The sequence below is a fragment of the Procambarus clarkii genome, chromosome 43, assembly GCF_040958095.1.
Source record: "Procambarus clarkii isolate CNS0578487 chromosome 43, FALCON_Pclarkii_2.0, whole genome shotgun sequence".
Lineage (NCBI taxonomy): Eukaryota > Metazoa > Arthropoda > Malacostraca > Decapoda > Cambaridae > Procambarus > Procambarus clarkii.
Window position 1 is genome coordinate 3483989 of NC_091192.1, and position 19892 is coordinate 3503880.

Here is a 19892-nt window from a genome sequence, read left to right on the forward strand (position 1 = left end):
TTTTATCCTATTTATTTACTTTTTCTATTCTTATTTTGTCATTATTATCTTATTATTATCTTATATCCATTATTTTCAGATTTGTTGGTGAAGATACAGGCAAAATGCATTCCAATAACAAACATTCAGATACAGACATAAAGGATCATTTCCACAGCCCAAATGAATACCTGTTACACTTCCATCACCATCCTAGTGGGGATTCTTCTCTAGTAACTCAGCCCAGGCCATCCTTTAACATCTCCAGTGAATTGTTTAGCTCTCCTGGCAGGGCCAGGGGATGGCTTTGGGCAATTGTTGGAGACTCAAGAATGAGACAAGTTTTTAGTGCTCTGGTAACACGGCTCACTTCTCCCGGGCTCAAATACAGAAAACCATCAACAGAGGTATGTCTTGTGTCCTTATTTTCAGGTTCGTTGGTGAATATACAGGCAAAGTGCATTCCAATGATAAACATTCAGATTTAGACCCATAGGATCATTTCCACAGCCCAAATGAACACCTGTTACACATCTGCAACATGAGCTCCTAACTTGTAGTCTGCAGACCCCTTAGTGGCCTGTAGAAAAGCAAAAATTATAATTTTTTTTACAATATTGTACACTATAAATTTTCCATACAGCATTATTTTTCTTAGAAGGCACAGAAAACTGTAATATTATATAATTTCTCTGTACTGTATGGTGATCTTCATGTCAATACAAAAAAGCAACTCATGGTAGTCTACTAAACACTTCAAAGCCAAGAAGAGGTCTGCACACTGAAAATGATTGGGAACCAGTGTTCTACATGTTACCTCATAAGGTCATTTGCTGTTATTTAACCTTGAGTTATCTTGAGGTATCTCGAGATGATTTCGGGGCTTTTAGCGTCCCCGCGGCCCGGTCCTCGAACAGGCCTCCACCCCCAGGAGGCAGCCCGGCAGCCCCTGACAGCTGACTAACACGCAGGTACCTATTTTACTGCTAGGTAACAGGGACATAGGGTGAAAGAAACTCTGCCCATTGTTTCTCGCCAGCGCCTGGGATCGAACCCAGGACCACAGGATCACAAGTCCCGCGTGCTGTCCGCTCGGCTGACCTGGCTCCCCTTTGGCTGTGCATCCCAACAGGTATTCATCTAGTTGTATTCATCTAGTGTACTTGCGGGGGTTGACCTCTGCTCTTTCGGCCCACCTCTCAACTGTCACTCAACTGTTACTAACTACCAATTTTTTTTTTCCACACACAGACCCCCCAGGAAGCAGCCCTGTAACCGCCGTCTAACTCCCAGGTACATATTTACTGCTAGGTAACAAGGGCATCAGGGTGAAAGAAACTCTGCCCATTTTTGTTTTACCCCAGCACCGGGAATCACACCGAGGCCACAGAATTATGTGTCCAGCATGCTACTCACAAAGCTAACCGGCATCCCGGTGCCTGTGATGTGGTAACAGTGTTACACCATGCATAGTACTGTATGTGGTGGTGGGATCCTCTGGTCACAGTGCTTACACCATTGCCTAGTACTGTATGTAGTGGTGGGATCCACTGGTCACAGTGTTACAACTTGCCTAGTACTGTATGTAGTGGTGGGATCCACTGGTCACAGTGTTACAACTTGCCTAGTACTGTATGTAGTAGTGGGATCCACTGGTCACAAGTGCTTACAACTTGCCTAGTACTGTATGTAGTGGTGGGATCCTCTGGTCACAGTGTTACAACTTGCCTAGTACTGTATGTAGTGGTGGGATCCACTGGTCACAGTGTTACAACTTGCCTAGTACTGTATGTAGTGGTGGGATCCACTGGTCACAGTGTTACAACTTGCCTAGTACTGTATGTAGTAGTGGGATCCACTGGTCACAGTGTTACAACTTGCCTAGTACTGTATGTAGTGGTGGGATCCTCTGGTCACAGTGTTACAACTTGCCTAGTACTGTATGTAGTGGTGGGATCCTCTGGTCACAGTGTTACACCATGCCTAGTACTGTATGTAGTAGTGGGATCCACTGGTCACAGTGTTACAACTTGCCTAGTACTGTATGTAGTGGTGGGATCCTCTGGTCACAGTGTTACACCATGCCTAGTACTGTATGTAGTAGTGGGATCCACTGGTCACAGTGTTACAACTTGCCTAGTACTGTATGTAGTGGTGGGATCCACTGGTCACAGTGTTACAACTTGCCTAGTACTGTATGTAGTGGCTATCTTGAGATAATTTTGGGGCTTTAGTGTCTCCCATGGCCCGGTCCTCGACCAGGCCTCTACCCCCAGGAAGCAGCCCGTGACAGCTGACTAACACCCAGGTACCTCTTTTACTGCTAGGTAACAGGGGCATAGGGTGAAAGGAACTCTGCCCATTGCTTTTCGCCGGCGCCCGGGATCAAACCCGGAACCATAGGATCATAAGTCCAGTATGCTGTCCGCTTGGCCGACCGGCTTATTAGTGGTGGGATCCTCTGGTCACTGCAACAACTTGTCTAGTATTGTATGTAATGCAGAGCTAATTATGGCCAAATTGTACATCCCAACATGTGCTGTATGAGGGTACAGCAAAAAGATTAAAAAATTCCCTCTGGTGCACGGGTCTCACGTGGGCTTTCTCAGACTTCCAGTAAACAGACACCATTTTGAAATCATTCCCGAGTGTGAAGGCCTCTGTTCTGAGTGAGCAACTAAGGCTGGCACATGCAGCATGAGATAACTGCACCACTGTTTAGCTTGTGTTCACAGCATCACTTAAAATGACAAAATATATAGGTAATTGTGATTATTTTGCAATAATATTATCATACAAGATCATGATTAAATAAAGATTATGTATAATGTTCGAATATCAGTGAGCACAATGCTGTTTATGACGTTCATCGCATGATGAAGAACTACTGCACTCTGTCATTGTTTGGTTCATCTTTGCATCATGAAACCACCTCATGCTCTTTTAGGAAATAAACATGTGAAGAAGTTATTCAAATAAAGGATTTAGTGACCAGGATGCTGATAATAACAACAACATTGTGCCTAGAGTTAGCAATAGGCATGTTATTTTGGAAGCATTATGGGGAGTCAGGTGGCATCATTAGCTGACTAGTATGTTGATGCTATGTTGTGTGTATGGGGACCCATCAGACCACCTTAGTGATTCATTATGTGTACAAAAATGTAAATAGTTATATAAATACTGTAGTTATGTGTATGTGTAAATTATATATATATATGTCGTACCTAGTAGCCAGAACGCACTTCTCAACCTACTATGCAAGGCCCGATTTGCCTAATAAGCCAAGTTTTCATGAATTAATGTTTTTTCGACTACCTAACCTACCTAACCTAACCTAACCTAACTTTTTCTGCTACCTAACCTAACCTATAAAGATAGGTTAGGTTAGGTTAGGTAGGGTTGGTTAGGTTCGGTCATATATCTACGTTAATTTTAACTCCAATAAATAAGAATTGACCTCATACATAATGAAATGGGTAGCTTTATCATTTCGTAAAAAAAAAATTAAAGAAAATATATTAATTCAGGAAAACTTGGCTTATTAGGCAAATTGGCCCTTGCATAGTAGGCTGAGAAGTGCGTTCTGGCTACTAGATACGACATATATATATATATATATATATATATATATATATATATATATATATATATATATATATATATATATATGTCGTACCTAGTAGCCAGAACGCACTTCTCAGCCTACTATGCAAGGCCCGATTTGCCTAATAAGCCAAGTGTTCATGAATTAATGTTTTTTCGACTACCTAACCTAACCTAACTTAACTTTTTCAGCTACCTAACCTAACCTAAACTATAAAGATAGGTTAGGTTAGGTAGGGTTGGTTAGGTTCGGTCATATATCTATGTTAATTTTAACTCCAATAAAAAAAAATTGACCACATACATAATGAAATGGGTAGCTTTATCATTTCATAAGAAAAAAATTAGAGAAAATATATTAATTCAGGAAAACTTGGCTTATTAGGCAAATCAGGCCTTGCATAGTAGGCTGAGAAGTACGTTCTGGCTACTAGGTACGACATATATATATATATATATATATATATATATATATATATATATATATATATATATATATATATACATATATATATATATATATATATATATATATAACTTTTTAGACACTCAACCCACCAGGGGACTCGAACACTGGCCAACAAGGTGGCAGTTGCACGCTGTATCCACTACACCATACTTCAAAGCCATAAGAGAGGTAGGAATTCTGGGGTATTTAACCAACCAGAACTCCAATCCTCTCCCAGGCAATGAGATAATGTGGGACCCCCGGTGCTCTTTCATCGAGCCCTGTTATATGGGAAAACTCAGTGCCAAATGCTTGTTATAAACTTCAGCTACTGGAACAGGGTAGTCTGTGCATATATATATATATATATATATATATATATATATTAGTATATTTTGGTAGCAGTCTTTCCTGTAGACATATATTATTAAATATGACCGAAAAAGTAAGATTAATAATTCTAACACGAATTTTCTCAATCTTTCGTACATTACGCTTCACTGTTGGAGGTAAATCAAAAATTAATTCTCCAAAATTCATTTTTATTTCTAGTCTGACGCGACACGGGCGCGTTTCGTAAAACTTATTACATGTGGGAACCGACCTGTGAGATTTATATTTATTTAATTTATATGAATTTATATATACGTTAATTTATATACTTCGATAGCAATTTGTATAATGTTAAGTGGACTGTATTTCTGCAATAATCTCTTAATCTCACAAATCGATCCTCTACACATTAGGGGGGGTTTATATTACACATATGCAGCCAATCAAATTACAGTAATAGCTACATACATTGATGAGGTTCCTTCTCTTATAGTACAGCAGGTTAGTCCACCAGGTATAACTAGAGTGTAGACACCAAATTATCCTCTTTGAGGTAGCTTCTATCACCCAGTAACTGGTGCACATAATCTTGCATCCTCGTCTTGACCTGTCAAAAGTGCGCTAGCTGTGAAGCCAGAATCCTATATATGACAAGCTATATCAGAGAAAACACTATACAGTACATGGAACATTAAAGACCTGGCTTAATTACCTTTAGTATGAGGCGATTTCGCGTTCTAACCGGCTAACCCTATATCCTGACATTAATGGCCATAAATGAATGATAAACGGGTTTCGGATAGACACTTAACTTGTATTTGTAGACAGCGTGTTGACAATGGTACACCTTTGGGTTCCATAACACTACGTCCAAGTAAATTTAACAGGAGCCGAATTTGCTCCCGTGTGAGCCTCTGGTCTCATATCAACAATGGCTGCCCTCCTTCCTCCCTCTGACGCCTGGCTTACATTGTCCACATGTCAGAAAGTGATAGAAGGGTCACATTTACTCTACTTTAATATTGATAATTAAGTTAATTTATATAAGATGTTTTTATGATGGTAGAGTCCAAAGACTAATGTATTTAAGAATAATTCCCAGCAGAATAGCTGGTGAATTATATTAGTATGTGGTGATGATATCCCGTTTTCTTTAGACGGTAATTCCACTACAAGTTACGTTTTCTATGGGTAACTTGTTTATACAACACAGCTCTTATCTGTCTGTATGATATTAAATGGTGTCGGATTTTCCGACATAATTCCCCAGGGGCTGCTCACGGGTCGAAGTCCTAATTAGAACAGACGAACACCGATACTCCTCCTTCGAATTATTTGATTAATTTGATGTTAGTAGTTAGTAATCACACATTTGTGCGTCTGTTCGTACAGGACGGATGTCCCGTACTAGAGTTGCAGGGGTTAGAAGTCTAATGCGATTTCATTTCCCTGTCAACTCTTGAAAGGCTAATATTCAAGCCTAATTACATATTATTTAACCCAGAAGACTGGATGTGATCAAGTACTACAGTCAAGTATGATTCAGGGACTGCAGTGAGATCAGTGACATTAGATATAACTTGAAGTTTCTTCAGGTAACTGGTCACTGATATATAAACACTGAGGCCCATGGAATACATCTTGATTAAATAATAAATGTATCAAATCAGTCATCAGATTTATTGGGGTTTAATTTAGTTAATTGATTCAGAAGATTGAATAGCTCATCATTAAAGTAAAGTATGGTTCTGAGACTGCAGTGGGTTCAGTGACATTGGTCGCAGTGACTTGTAGCTGTTTTAGGCTACTGTTCACTGATTTGCCACTGAGGCCTCATGAACTCATCTTCAGCTTTAAATGATGATACTAACATCAACCTCTGTTGGTATAGTCAGCTGTAATCTCCTTAGTATAATGCTACTGGAGAAATATAATCAGCTGACAAATTTAGGTTTCTACTGGTATTGTTTATCTGCAGGCATAGGTCTCCTCAGGCTTGATACTGGGCCTGAGAGTAATTTACCTCCTGCAGAGTTTAACATGGTTATACCCTGATATTTAGTAGGGCTACCGATGAATCGATGACAATAGTCTGTCCCTACAAGGAGACCGAAGTCGGTGAGGTGATCAGACTTAATATTATCTGCCAATTTTATTCCTCTATTTCTCAGGAATTTGGCTGTTGCTTGCAGACCTTGAACTTGTAGGTCTACTGGTATTTTGTCCACCACAATGGCTTGTACTCGACAGACGTACCTGCCTAAGCGTACTGATGGTTGTACCACCTGGTAGACTTGAGGTCCTGCATCTGTTACAAACCCTGAGATGTTGAATGACATCTGGGCTACAGGCCTTAATTGTAATTCATCTGCCAGCTTTTTAGTGACATATGTTCTCTGGGATCCTTGGTCAAACAACCCACGGGTATGGACCTTGGCCCTCTTATTCAGGATGGTAATTTGGGCAGTTGGCAAAGTCGTATTACCTTTAGACTTTGCCGATTGGACACTCTTTGTTTGTTGCACCTTGCAGTACTGTACTGTGGTGGGAATGCTATCTTCCACCTTGGGTCTTGAATACGTTAATTTCGTATATTTGCACAGTGCTGCATGGTGTCTACCTCTTCTACACCTGTTGCAGGTGTTGAATTGGGTATCACAATAGTCTATGTTGTGTGACTTGAGACACCTTGCACATCTCCCTAATTCCTGGAGTCGCTCCATACGAGTGTCTCTGGTTGGATAATTAGCACAACAGTATGTTGAATGTTTCTTTTTGCAGAACATACATGTTCCCCAGCCTACTGCACGTTTGGAAGTTACCGGTTTGGGTGAACTAGAAACAGTAGGCTTGGAGGAGGATGCTGCATTGTCAGATTTTCTGCAAATTGATGTTTGAGTAATTGATTGATGTTTATTTGGGGTAGTTGTTTTACCCTTTAATTGACTCTTATTTTCTATTTCTGAAGGCTTGCAAGAGGCTTTAACTTCCTCATTTGCTCGTCGTTTGTTTATGATGGAATGTAAACCTTCAGTGATGTCCTGTACTGTCAGGATGGTGTTATGTTGATGTGCATATAATTCATCTAGTATATCGCTGGACAATTTTCGTTGAAGGACTACTTTGGTCATCCATTCACTAGTAGTTATATCAACCTTAAGACTGAATATTCTTAGTAGTGACTCAAACTCCATGCTGAAGGCTTGTAATGAGTCAGCAGTCTGATCAGGTTGAGGTAAATCCAGCAATTGTAGTACTAGATGTATGACAGTTTTCTCATTGCCAGCATTATCCATACTGGCTAGTTGGTGAAGCCTTGTGGGGCTTGTACTTGGGCTGCTCATAATACTGAACAAGCACTGATGGTAGCCTAGGGTCAAATTCTGAACTCACTAGGCAATAATCCTACCTCTACTAGAGGTTAGCACTTAAAATTAATACACATTATATATATACAATCATACACACTAATGATTTGAGTGATAAACCAGTGTCATTGGAAGTACCTTTAGGTTAGCTCTTCTATATCACCCTAGGATGGTAGAGACACTAATTAATCACTCAAAGGTGTAATGATCATAAGTAAATTATTATATATACACAACTCAACTCGAGTTGATAAAAATTACACCCAAAATAGGGTCTGGACCATTCATTAATGGTGTTAGGTTGTTCAATATAGTACAACTGACTATTGTAATAATGGGACTAGGATGAACAATAATAGTTCAACTAGTCATATCCTACCCTGTTGTGGGTTGGCAATTAGTAAATATTATACTGTGATCACTAGTGCAATATATATTAAATAATTCTCTATTTTGGAGAAATAATATACACAATTATTGATAATAGCCTCTTAATTAGCCTCTATGAAACTTCTAATATTATCTAGAAGTATTAAATATTATTAGTGACCTCGCGAAATAAACTCCACAAAATTCGTGGATAATCTCTCGCGAAATGTAACACCACGAAATCCGTGAACAATCTCGCGAAGACACAGTCACTAATTTGGCTGGTTTCTATATTAGCGCTGTCATTTCACGAAATAACACGCCACCAAATATCTGTGGGTGTGCATGAAACCGCTGACGAAGCTGAACTGGGCTGAGGGAGGCTCCTGAGCTCCCACGAGGCAACGCCACTGTCTATGACTGGCTGGCTTTGTTTAAATAACACTGCACTAGTTTATTTAATGAATCCACTGGATAACTGGTTCATCCGGTACTAAGATGACCAAATGTGGGTTCAAAGGACCGAATAATCCGGTTCGAAGGACCAAATAATGTGGGAACCGACCTGTGAGATTTATATTTATTTAATTTATATGAATTTATATATACGTTAATTTATATACTTCGATAGCAATTTGTATAATGTTAAGTGGACTGTATTTCTGCAATAATCTCTTAATCTCACAAATCGATCCTCTACACATTAGGGGGGGTTTATATTACACATATGCAGCCAATCAAATTACAGTAATAGCTACATACATTGATGAGGTTCCTTCTCTTATAGTACAGCAGGTTAGTCCACCAGGTATAACTAGAGTGTAGACACCAAATTATCCTCTTTGAGGTAGCTTCTATCACCCAGTAACTGGTGCACATAATCTTGCATCCTCGTCTTGACCTGTCAAAAGTGCGCTAGCTGTGAAGCCAGAATCCTATATATGACAAGCTATATCAGAGAAAACACTATACAGTACATGGAACATTAAAGACCTGGCTTAATTACCTTTAGTATGAGGCGATTTCGCGTTCTAACCGGCTAACCCTATATCCTGACATTAATGGCCATAAATGAATGATAAACGGGTTTCGGATAGACACTTAACTTGTATTTGTAGACAGCGTGTTGACAATGGTACACCTTTGGGTTCCATAACACTACGTCCAAGTAAATTTAACAGGAGCCGAATTTGCTCCCGTGTGAGCCTCTGGTCTCATATCAACAATGGCTGCCCTCCTTCCTCCCTCTGACGCCTGGCTTACATTGTCCACATGTCAGAAAGTGATAGAAGGGTCACATTTACTCTACTTTAATATTGATAATTAAGTTAATTTATATAAGATGTTTTTATGATGGTAAAGTCCAAAGACTAATGTATTTAAGAATAATTCCCAGCAGAATAGCTGGTGAATTATAATAGTATGTGGTGATGATATCCCGTTTTCTTTAGACGGTAATTCCACTACAAGTTACGTTTTCTATGGGTAACTTGTTTATACAACACAGCTCTTACCTGTCTGTATGATATTAAATGGTGTCGGATTTTCCGACATTACATTTTCAAAGACTTTAGTTCACAAATACACAACTGAATAGAACTTACGTATCTCCGATTTTATATCTACATTTGAGTGAGGTGGGAGGGGTGATGTGGCATTAACACAAGACAGAACAAGAGGGGATATTAATAGGGTATTAAAAGTATCAACACAAGACAGAACACAAACAATGGGTATTGAATAGAAGTGTTTGTAGAAAGCCTACTGGTCCATATTTCTTGATGCTTCTATATTGGAGCGGAGTCTTGAGGTGGGTAGAATATAGTTGTGCAATAATTGGCTGTTGATTGCTGGTGTTGACTTCTTGATGTGTAGTGCCTCGCAAACGTCAAGCCGCCTGCTATCGCTGTATCTATCGATGATTTCTGTGTTGTTTACTAGGATTTCTAGGACCAGCAATCAACAGCCAATTATTGCACAACTATATTCTACCCACCTCAAGACTCCGCTCCAATATAGAAGCATCAAGAAATATGGACCAATAGGCTTTCTACAAACACTTCTATTCAATACCCATTGTTTGTGTTCTGTCTTGTGTTGATACTTTTAATACCCTATTAATATCCCCTCTTGTTCTGTCTTGTGTTAATGCCACATCACCCCTCCCACCTCACTCAAATGTAGATATAAAATCGGAGATACATAAGTTCTATTCAGTTGTGTATTTGTGAACTAAAGTCTTTGAAAATGTAATAAGTTTTACGAAACGCGCCCGTGTCGCGTCAGACTAGAAATAAAAATGAATTTTGGAGAATTAATTTTTGATTTACCTCCAACAGTGAAGCGTAATGTACGAAAGATTGAGAAAATTCGTGTTAGAATTATTAATCTTACTTTTTCGGTCATATTTAATAATATATGTCTACAGGAAAGACTGCTACCAAAATATACTAATATTAAAGCGCACGACCCAGCAGCAAGGAATCAAGCCTTCACGATAAAACATCGCCAGGATCTGATTCGTGATCAGATATACAAGGCAGAGAATGAAATCAAAGACAACAAAACGCAACTACTTCATGCTACAAACGAGTGGAGAAATAGCAATATCGACGATAGTATCCGTACCCGCATTGAACAACACCTCGACATCCTCACAGACCAACATCACCTCAGCACTGAAACAAGGATTATCAAGAAACTAACAACATTATATGGAGGACCTATGGCAATTCCACGACCAAGAGATGGCTTCCTGAACCTTGCAGGAATTAACCTCACTGAGGACCAAGTCACTCTCCTAAATCTGGGCATAAACTGTCATGTTATGTCCAGACCGAGTGAGATGGCCCGGAAAGTAGAGTTGGAAATTCTGTTGGACGACATATTCGACCTCGAGACACAAAAGAAGGTCACTACCAAAGATACCTTACAAGCAGAACTTATTGCAGAAGGAGGAAAGAATCGAGGCAACTACAGAAGCACCATACTGTCCCCCGAGCTTAAAGCGGCAGCTAAAAGCCTTCGTGAGAACAAGGAGATAGTTGTCAGGAGAGGTGACAAGTCGCCAATATATGTCATTCTTAAAAAAGACGAATATCTGGCAAAAATGAACATCATACTCTCTGACCAAACTAAGTTCCAAAGGGTAACGAAGGACACTACAGCCGAATTAAAAGCAAAAGTAAACAAACTGATCGAAACTGTGAACGCCAAGAAATCCGGACTCCACCTGCCAAAGATCATTGGGGAATATAAACCTGGATATGCGTATGGAAATGTCAAGACGCACAAGCCTGGAAACCCACTTCGGCCAATCATTAGCCAGATACCCACACCCACGTACAGACTGGCGAAGCGACTCAACGGCCTACTGACTCCTTATGTTCCTTGCGCCTTCAGCCTGAAGTCTCCAAAGGAATTTGTTGACTTACTGCGGGGCACACGGGCCACAGGGATAAGAGCCTCGTTGGACGTAGAATCGCTGTTTACCAACGTACCTGTGGACGAGACAATCGGAATGATAGCCGACAGAGTGTATCGTGATCCAGCCTGTACTCCTCTTGGCATACCAGAAAATATTCTGAGGAAACTACTCCAAGCTTGTACTAAAGAGGCACCCTTCTTGAGCCCGGATGGGCACATGTATAAGCAAGTAGATGGGGTCGCCATGGGTTCTCCCCTAGGTGTCCTGTTTGCAAACTTCTACATGGGTACCATCGAGCAAAAAGTCTTTGTCGACATGAACTTGAAACCGGCCATATACTGCAGGTATGTTGACGACATTTTTACACAGGTACCTGATGTCAGACATCTGCAGGAGCTGAAGGAGGCATCTGAGCAGAGTTCCGTGCTGCGTTTCACTTACGAGATGGAAAAGGATGGGAAGCTGCCCTTTCTAGATGTAACAGTCATGGAAAAGGGCGGAGGTTTCCACACTGCAGTCTACACTAAGGAAACAAACATAGGAATGTGCCTAAATGCCAACAGCGACTGCCCTGACAGGTACAAGAGGAGTGTTGTTAACGCATATGTCGACCGTGCTCTCAGCCACAGCTCAGAATGGAAGCAAGTCGACGAAGAACTCTGTAGGGTAAGGCAGGTCCTAGTCAATAACGGCTTCTCCAATGGTTTCGTCGAAGACATCATAAGAAGGAAAGTGAAAAGCCATGCAACCTCTGAAGAGACAACTAACACAACACCTATACCCCCTATTAGACTATTTTACAGGAACTTCTTTTCCACAGCTCATAAAACGGAGGAAAGGGTCCTGAAAGATATTGTTAATAGAAACGTTATCCCTACAGACAAAAATCAGAGGATACAACTGACGATTTACTATAAAACCAGAAAAACGGCCAGCCTACTCATGAGAAACTCTCCAGACACAAAACAGAACGCTTTAAAAGAGACTAACGTCGTCTATGCCTTCAAATGCCCACTTGGGGACTGTAAGCTCCAAAAAACCCAGTATATAGGCAAGACAACAACATCTCTTTCTAGGCGTTTAACGATGCATAAGCAACAGGGCTCCATTAAGGAACATATAATCTCTTCCCACAACCAAACCATCGCCAGAGAAATCCTAGTAAACAACACAGAAATCATCGATAGATACAGCGATAGCAGGCGGCTTGACGTTTGCGAGGCACTACACATCAAGAAGTCAACACCAGCAATCAACAGCCAATTATTGCACAACTATATTCTACCCACCTCAAGACTCCGCTCCAATATAGAAGCATCAAGAAATATGGACCAATAGGCTTTCTACAAACACTTCTATTCAATACCCATTGTTTGTGTTCTGTCTTGTGTTGATACTTTTAATACCCTATTAATATCCCCTCTTGTTCTGTCTTGTGTTAATGCCACATCACCCCTTCCACCTCACTCAAATGTAGATATAAAATCGGAGATACGTAAGTTCTATTCAGTTGTGTATTTGTGAACTAAAGTCTTTGAAAATGTAATAAGTTTTACGAAACGCGCCCGTGTCGCGTCAGACTAGAAATAAAAATGAATTTTGGAGAATTAATTTTTGATTTACCTCCAACAGTGAAGCGTAATGTACGAAAGATTGAGAAAATTCGTGTTAGAATTATTAATCTTACTTTTTCGGTCATATTTAATAATATATATATATATATATATATATGTCGTACCTAGTAGCCAGAACTCACTTCTGAGCCTACTATGCAAGGCCTGATTTGCCTAATAAGCCTAGTTTTCACGAATTAATGTTTTTTCGACAACCTAACCTACCTAACCTAACCTAACCTAACGTTTTCGGCTACCTAACCTAACCTAACCTATAAAGATAGGTTAGGTTAGGTTAGGTAGGGTTGGTTAGGTTCGGTCATATATCTACGTTAATTTTAACTCTAATAAAAAAAAATTGACCTCATACATAATGAAATGGGTAGCTTTATCATTTTATAAGAAAAAAAATGGAGAATATATATTAATTCAGGAAAACTTGGCTTATTAGGCAAATCAGGCCTTGCATAGTAGGCTGAGAAGTGCGTTCTGGCTACTAGGTACGACATATATATATATATATATATATATATATATATATATATATATATATATATATATATATATATATATGTCGTACCTAATAGCCAGAACGCACTTCTTGGCCTACTATGCAAGGCCTGATTTGCCTAATAGGCTGAATGATTTTCTTTATTTTCAATAAATTGTTTCCAATTAGTTTATTTTAATGATTATTATTATATTATATTAAGAACATAAATTATTGACTTAATTGTGTTAGTTTAGGTAAGGTTAAGATAGGTTAGGTTAGGTTAGGTAGGATTGGTTAGGCTCGGTCATATATCTATGTTAGTTTTAACTCAAATTTAAAAAAAATTAAATCATACATAATTTTCCCTACCTAACCCTAATTTTCAAATCGCCACTCACATTTGAACACAGCACAAGCGTAAACCTATCTTTCATAGGATTGTGTCCGGGCAAGGATTTTTCTTCCTTGGTAATGTATGTCCTCTTAGGCAATCTTTTCCAGAACAGTCCTGTTTCATCACAATTAAAAATTTGTTGTGGTAGGTATCCCTCAGCCTCTGCAAACTCTTTAAATTCTTTAATAAATCGTTCAGCTGCTGGTTTGTCTGAGCTGGCTGCCTCCCCATGCCTCGTAACACTATGGATACCATTTCTTTTTCAAAATTTTTCAAACCATCCCCTGCTTGCCTTAAAGTCTATCGTATTTGCACTCGTTCCAGGGGTTTTCTTTACAAGGTCTTCGTGCAATACCCTGGCTTTCTCACAAATGATGGCCTCCGAAACACTATCACCTGCTAACTCCTCGTTGTGTATCCAAATTAATAACAACTTTTCCACTTCTTCAAGTATTTGTGGTCGTTGTTTCGTGATTGTTCTTATGCCTTTTGCCACTTTAGCACTCATAACGTTCTTTTTCTTGCTAAGTATAGAGCATATCGTTGACGTGGCTTTGTTGTACTGCCTACAAAGTTCAACAAATCGTGTACCATTTTCATGCTTCCAAATGATCTCTTGTTTTTCCTCTATTGTCACCCTCACATGCGCTTTCTTGCCTTGATCCTTACCACTGGCTTTCTTGGGACCCATGGTGATATATATAATAACAACTTTTATGGTCAAATGACCAAAAATCCAACAAAACACTGAAATTCCTGGTGAAGAATTGATACGGGATAGTCACTGGGCGCGAGGCACTGGTAAACTGAGGGGTGAGGGGCGACGATCGCCGTACCACCACGCGCTAGGTCGGCCTGTACGCGTATCAACACACTCGCCTTCCGAGGCACATTTTCCGAGCAAATCCTGCTCGAATTCCGAAAAACTTGTATACAGGGACACTCGTATTCCGAGGTACCACTGTATGCACTCTACCCACTATGAGAGTAAGAATAAAACCAGAACGTCAAGATGCCAACATAGAAGACACTGCTCGACAAACAGCGCCCACTATGCTTAATTAATCTTTGTTTGTACCTATTTAGCCTTCTGATTCTTAGCTTCTTTTCTCCTTTATGCCTTACTCTTTACCCTTATGTTTACCCAATGTATACCCATTGTTTACACCTGACCCCATTGTTCGAAACATTTGTATTCACCTGACCCACTACTAGTATAAATATAATGTTCTGTATTCACCTAGTTGTGTTTTGCGGGGGTTGAGCTTTGCTATTTCGGCCCTCTTAACTGTCAATCTAAAAAGTAGTTTACTAACTACTTTTTTTTCCACACCACACACACACTCTTGGAAGTTTTATCCCAAGTTCTTTCCCAAGAGGCAGACAAGAGGAGCTCCAGCATATTTCAACAATCCTAAGTATTGTAGTACAGGATGATGATAGTGAGTGGTGTCCCAGAGAACATAAAGGTATAGTGCTTTTGAAAAATAGGTGAGATAACAGGAATGTGCCAAGGGAAGTGAAAAATTGGATGAGAAAAAGTTGCCCTAGTGTTTCCAGTGCAGAGAACAACATTCAAAATGGCCGCCGGCAAGAGGAAATACAAAACAGAGCTTGATTTTGCTGGATTCAATGAAGAAAGCATTGATATAACCAGTCTATACAACAAGTTGGTAAAATTAGATACTATAGTGAACTCTCATGTAGAAATAATTAGTAAATTGAAAGAAAGTAATGACCATTTAAATAGCAAAGTTGTATGTCTTGAGGGTTTAGTGAAAGACTTGTGCAAGGATAAGAATCAATTGGAAACTAATTGCAAAGTCATGGAAGAAGAAAATAAACTCTTAAAAATAGCTATGGAAGAAGTTAAAGTAAATTTAAACATAAATGACTACAATAGGTTAGGTAAGGAAATTCAACAGGAGAAACAGCTTTTGTCAGCACAGATGGAGGAAGTTACACAGGGAATAGAACAGTGCAAGAAAGATATGCAACTCACTTATGCACAAGTGGCCAAGGAGAAGGAAAAAATAGAAGAAGCAGTAAAGGAAGTCAAACACTGCAGCAACCAAGATAAAACAAACATTAGGCTAGAAGTGAGAAAAGAATTGGCATCTAACCCGAAGTTGGTGCAAAACACAGTTGATCGGAGTAAGTCCCTAATAATTTTTGGCTGCAAAGAAAAGGAGATAACATCTAGGTCAGAAAGAGCTGTAGAAGAAGCAAAAGTAGTAGATAAAATTGTTGGCCTCGTGGAAGGTCTTACAACCATAGAGAATGTGTGCGACTACAGGAGAATAGGCAGATATGTAAAAGGGAAAGATCGACCTTTGAGGATCACCTTAAATGGTGCCAAACAGATGGAAGAAGTACTAAGGAATGCTAGAAAATTACAAAGTGATGAGGATGGGAAAGTGTGGTCGTTAAGACGAGATCTTTCAAAAGAAGATAGAGAGAAGCTGAAACTGAACCTCGCCGAGGCAAAACGTTTAAATGAGAGCAGGAATGAAGAAGAAATCAATTCTTTTTTCTACAAAGTGATAGGGGTAGGCAGACCAGTAAAGTGGTTCATAAAGGCAAACCAACAAAATCATTAGAGAGAGGGGGAAGTGAAAAATAAGAAGAGGGGGAACAAGTTCCTGAAGATTGCATACACCAACATAGATGGAGTAAGATCGAAGATACTGGAGTTAAGTGATGTAATACAGCTGCAGACACCAGACATTGTTGCACTCACGGAGACAAAACTTGAAGATGTTACTTTAAATGAGGTCATATTCCCAAGGGGCTACTCAATTTGGAGACGGGACAGAAAAATTAGGAAAGGCGGTGGCATTGCTGTGCTGGTGAAAGAACACTTAAAGGTGAGGGAAATAATGACTGCCAATCCACAAGAATTTGACATAATAGCACTAGAGATCTGCCATGAGGATGATAAACTAATGATCATAAATGCGTATAGTCCACCGCCAAGCAGCACATGGTCAAAGGAGGAGCTAGATAGTAAACGAGAAGGTCTTATAACAATAATGAGAGAGAGATCAGAGCGAGAGCGGATAACGATAGATAACGACTGTTGATAGTCAGCGACTTCAACTTGAAATCCATAGACTGGGAAGCATATGAAGCTAAAACAGAAGATTTTTAGACCTGTAAATTTGTAGACCTCATCCTGGAAACATTCTTGTATCAACATGTTAAACAAGCTATGAGAATGAGGGAAGGGGGCGTTCCCTCCATGCTAGATTTGATATTTACCAGGAAGGAGGAAGAAATATTTGACATTCAGTACCTTCTTCCCTTGGGTAAAAGTGACCATGTCTTTTTGGGAATAAAGTATGCAATGCGTTATAATCTGGAAGAAAATAAGAAGGTTGATGCAATTGAAAAACCTGACTTTAGGAGAGGACATTATGGCAACCTTAGAAAATATTTTAGTGAGTATAATTGAACAGATTTGTTGCTAGGCAAGGAAGTGAATGAGATGTATGTCAGGTTTTGTGAAATATATGATAAAGGCACAAAAAATTTATACCAAAACAGAGAAGCAGAACTAGGAAACAGGATTGGTTCAACAGAAATTGCGAGAGGGCCAGAGACCAAAAGACACAAAAATGGAATCAATACAGGAAGAGGCCAAACCCCCAAACATACCAGCGATACAAAGATGCGAGAAACAACTACACGGCAGTGAGGAGAGAGGCAGAAAGAAATTTTGAAAAAGGGATTGTAGACAAATGTAAAACAGAACCAGGTCTATTCTATAAATTCATAAACAACAAATTGCAGGTACAGGATAATATTCAGAGGTTGAAAATGGGAAATAGATTCACAGGAAATGAAAAGGAAATGTGTTAAACATTAAACGAAAAGTTCCAAAGTGTGTTTGTACAAAATGAAATCTTCAGGGAACCAGATACAATAAGAATTCCAGAGAACAACATAGAGCACATAGAGGTGTCTAAAGACGAAGTGGACAAAATGCTCAAGGAGCTAAATAAGAACAAAGCAGTTGGTCCAGATGGAGTTTCACCATGGGTTCTGAGAGAAAGTGCACCTGAGGTCAGCATTCCACTTCAACTGATTTTTCAGGCATCCCTGTTTACAGGAGTTGTAGCTGATGTGTGGAAAAAGGCTAACATAGTTCCAATCTACAAAAGTGGAAGCAGGGAAGACCCCTTAATTATAGACCTGTATCACTGACAAGTGTAATAGTCAAAATATTGGAAAAAATAATTAAAACTAAATGGGGTAGAACACCTGGAGAGAAATGATATAATATCAGACAGACAGTATGGTTTTCGATCTGGAAGATCCCGTGTATCGAATTTACTCAGCTTCTATGATCGAGCAACATAGATATTACAGGGAAGAGATGGTTGGGTTGACTGCATCTATCTGGACCTAAAAAAGGCTTTCGACAGAGTTCCACATAAGAGGTTGTTCTGGAAACTGGAAAATATTGGAGGGGGTGACAGGCAAGCTTCTAACATGGATGAAAAATTTTCTGACTGATAGAAAAATGAGGGCAGTGATCAGAGGCAATGTATCGGACTGAAGAAATGTCACAAGTGGAGTACCACAGGGTTCAGTTCTTGCACCAGTGATGTTTATTGTCTACATAAATGATCTACCAGTTGATTTACAGACTTATATGAACATGTTTGCTGATGATGCTAAGATAATAGGAAGGATAAGAAACTTAGATGATTGTCATGCCCTTCAAGATGACCTGGACCAAATAAGTATATGGAGCACCACTTGGCAAATGGAATTTAATGTTAATAAATGCCATGTTATAGAATGTGAAATAGGAGAACATAGACCCCACATAACCTATATATTATGTGAGAAATCTTTAAAGAATTCTGATAAAGAAAGAGATCTAGGGGTGGATCTAGATAGAAAACTATCACCTGAGGACCACATAAAGAATATTGTGTGAGGAGCCTATGCCACGCTTTCTAACTTCAGAATTGCTTTAAAATACATGGATGGCGATATACTAAAGAAATTGTTCATGACTTTTGTTAGGCCAAAGCTAGAATATGCAGCAGTTGTGTGGTGCCCATATATTAAGAAGCTCATCAACAAACTGGAAAAGGTGCAAAGACATGCTACTAAGTGGCTCCCAGAACTGAAGGGCAAGAGCTACGAGGAGAGGTAAGAGGCATTAAATATGCCAAAACTAGAAGACAGAAGAAAAAGAGGTGATATGATCACTACATACAAAATAGTAACAGGAATTGATAAAATCGATAGGGAAGATATCCTGAGGCCTGGAACTTTAAGAACAAGAGGTCATAGATTTAAACTAGCTAGACACAGATGCCGAAGAAATATAAGAAAATTCACTTTCGCAAACAGAATGGTAGACGGTTGGAACAAGTTAGGTGAGAAGGTGGTGGAGGCCAAGACCGTCAGTAGTTTCGGAGGCCAAGACCGTCAGTAGTTTCAAAGTGTTATATGACAAAGAGTGCTGGGAAGACGGGACACCACGAGCGTAGCTCTCATCCTGTAACTACACTTAGGTAATTACACTTAGGTAATTACACACACACAACCCAGGAAGCAGCCCATGACAACTGACTAACTCCCAGGTACCTATTTACTGCTAGGTAACAGGGGCATTCAGGGTGAAAGAAACTTTGCCCATTTGTTTCTGCCTGGTGCGGGAATTGAACTCGCGCCACAGAATTACGAGTCCTGCTCGTTATCCACCAGGCTACTAGGCCCCCAGCCTGTACTGTAACATCATTTGAGAATGAACCATATAGGTTTGAAACATTGTGCAATTTTATAATCTTGAGGTTATCTTGAGATGATTTCGGGGCTTTAGTGTCCCCGTGGCCCAGTCCT

The 19892-nt window shown here is 39.6% G+C and overlaps 2 protein-coding genes across 3 annotated transcripts in view; one reads left to right on the forward strand and one right to left on the reverse strand.

The window, feature by feature from the left end:
• Positions 1-19892, reverse strand: part of Coq8 (ubiquinone biosynthesis protein COQ8, mitochondrial) — a 350169-nt gene that overhangs the window by 234750 nt on the left and 95527 nt on the right. The gene's annotated exons all lie outside the window — the stretch shown is intronic.
• Positions 1-19892, forward strand: part of LOC123755708 (uncharacterized) — a 90976-nt gene that overhangs the window by 6714 nt on the left and 64370 nt on the right. Inside the window, exon 2 of the mRNA XM_045738440.2 lies at positions 80-386. Coding sequence (XP_045594396.2) covers positions 80-386 — 307 coding nt within the window. The remainder of the gene's footprint in view (positions 1-79; positions 387-19892) is intronic.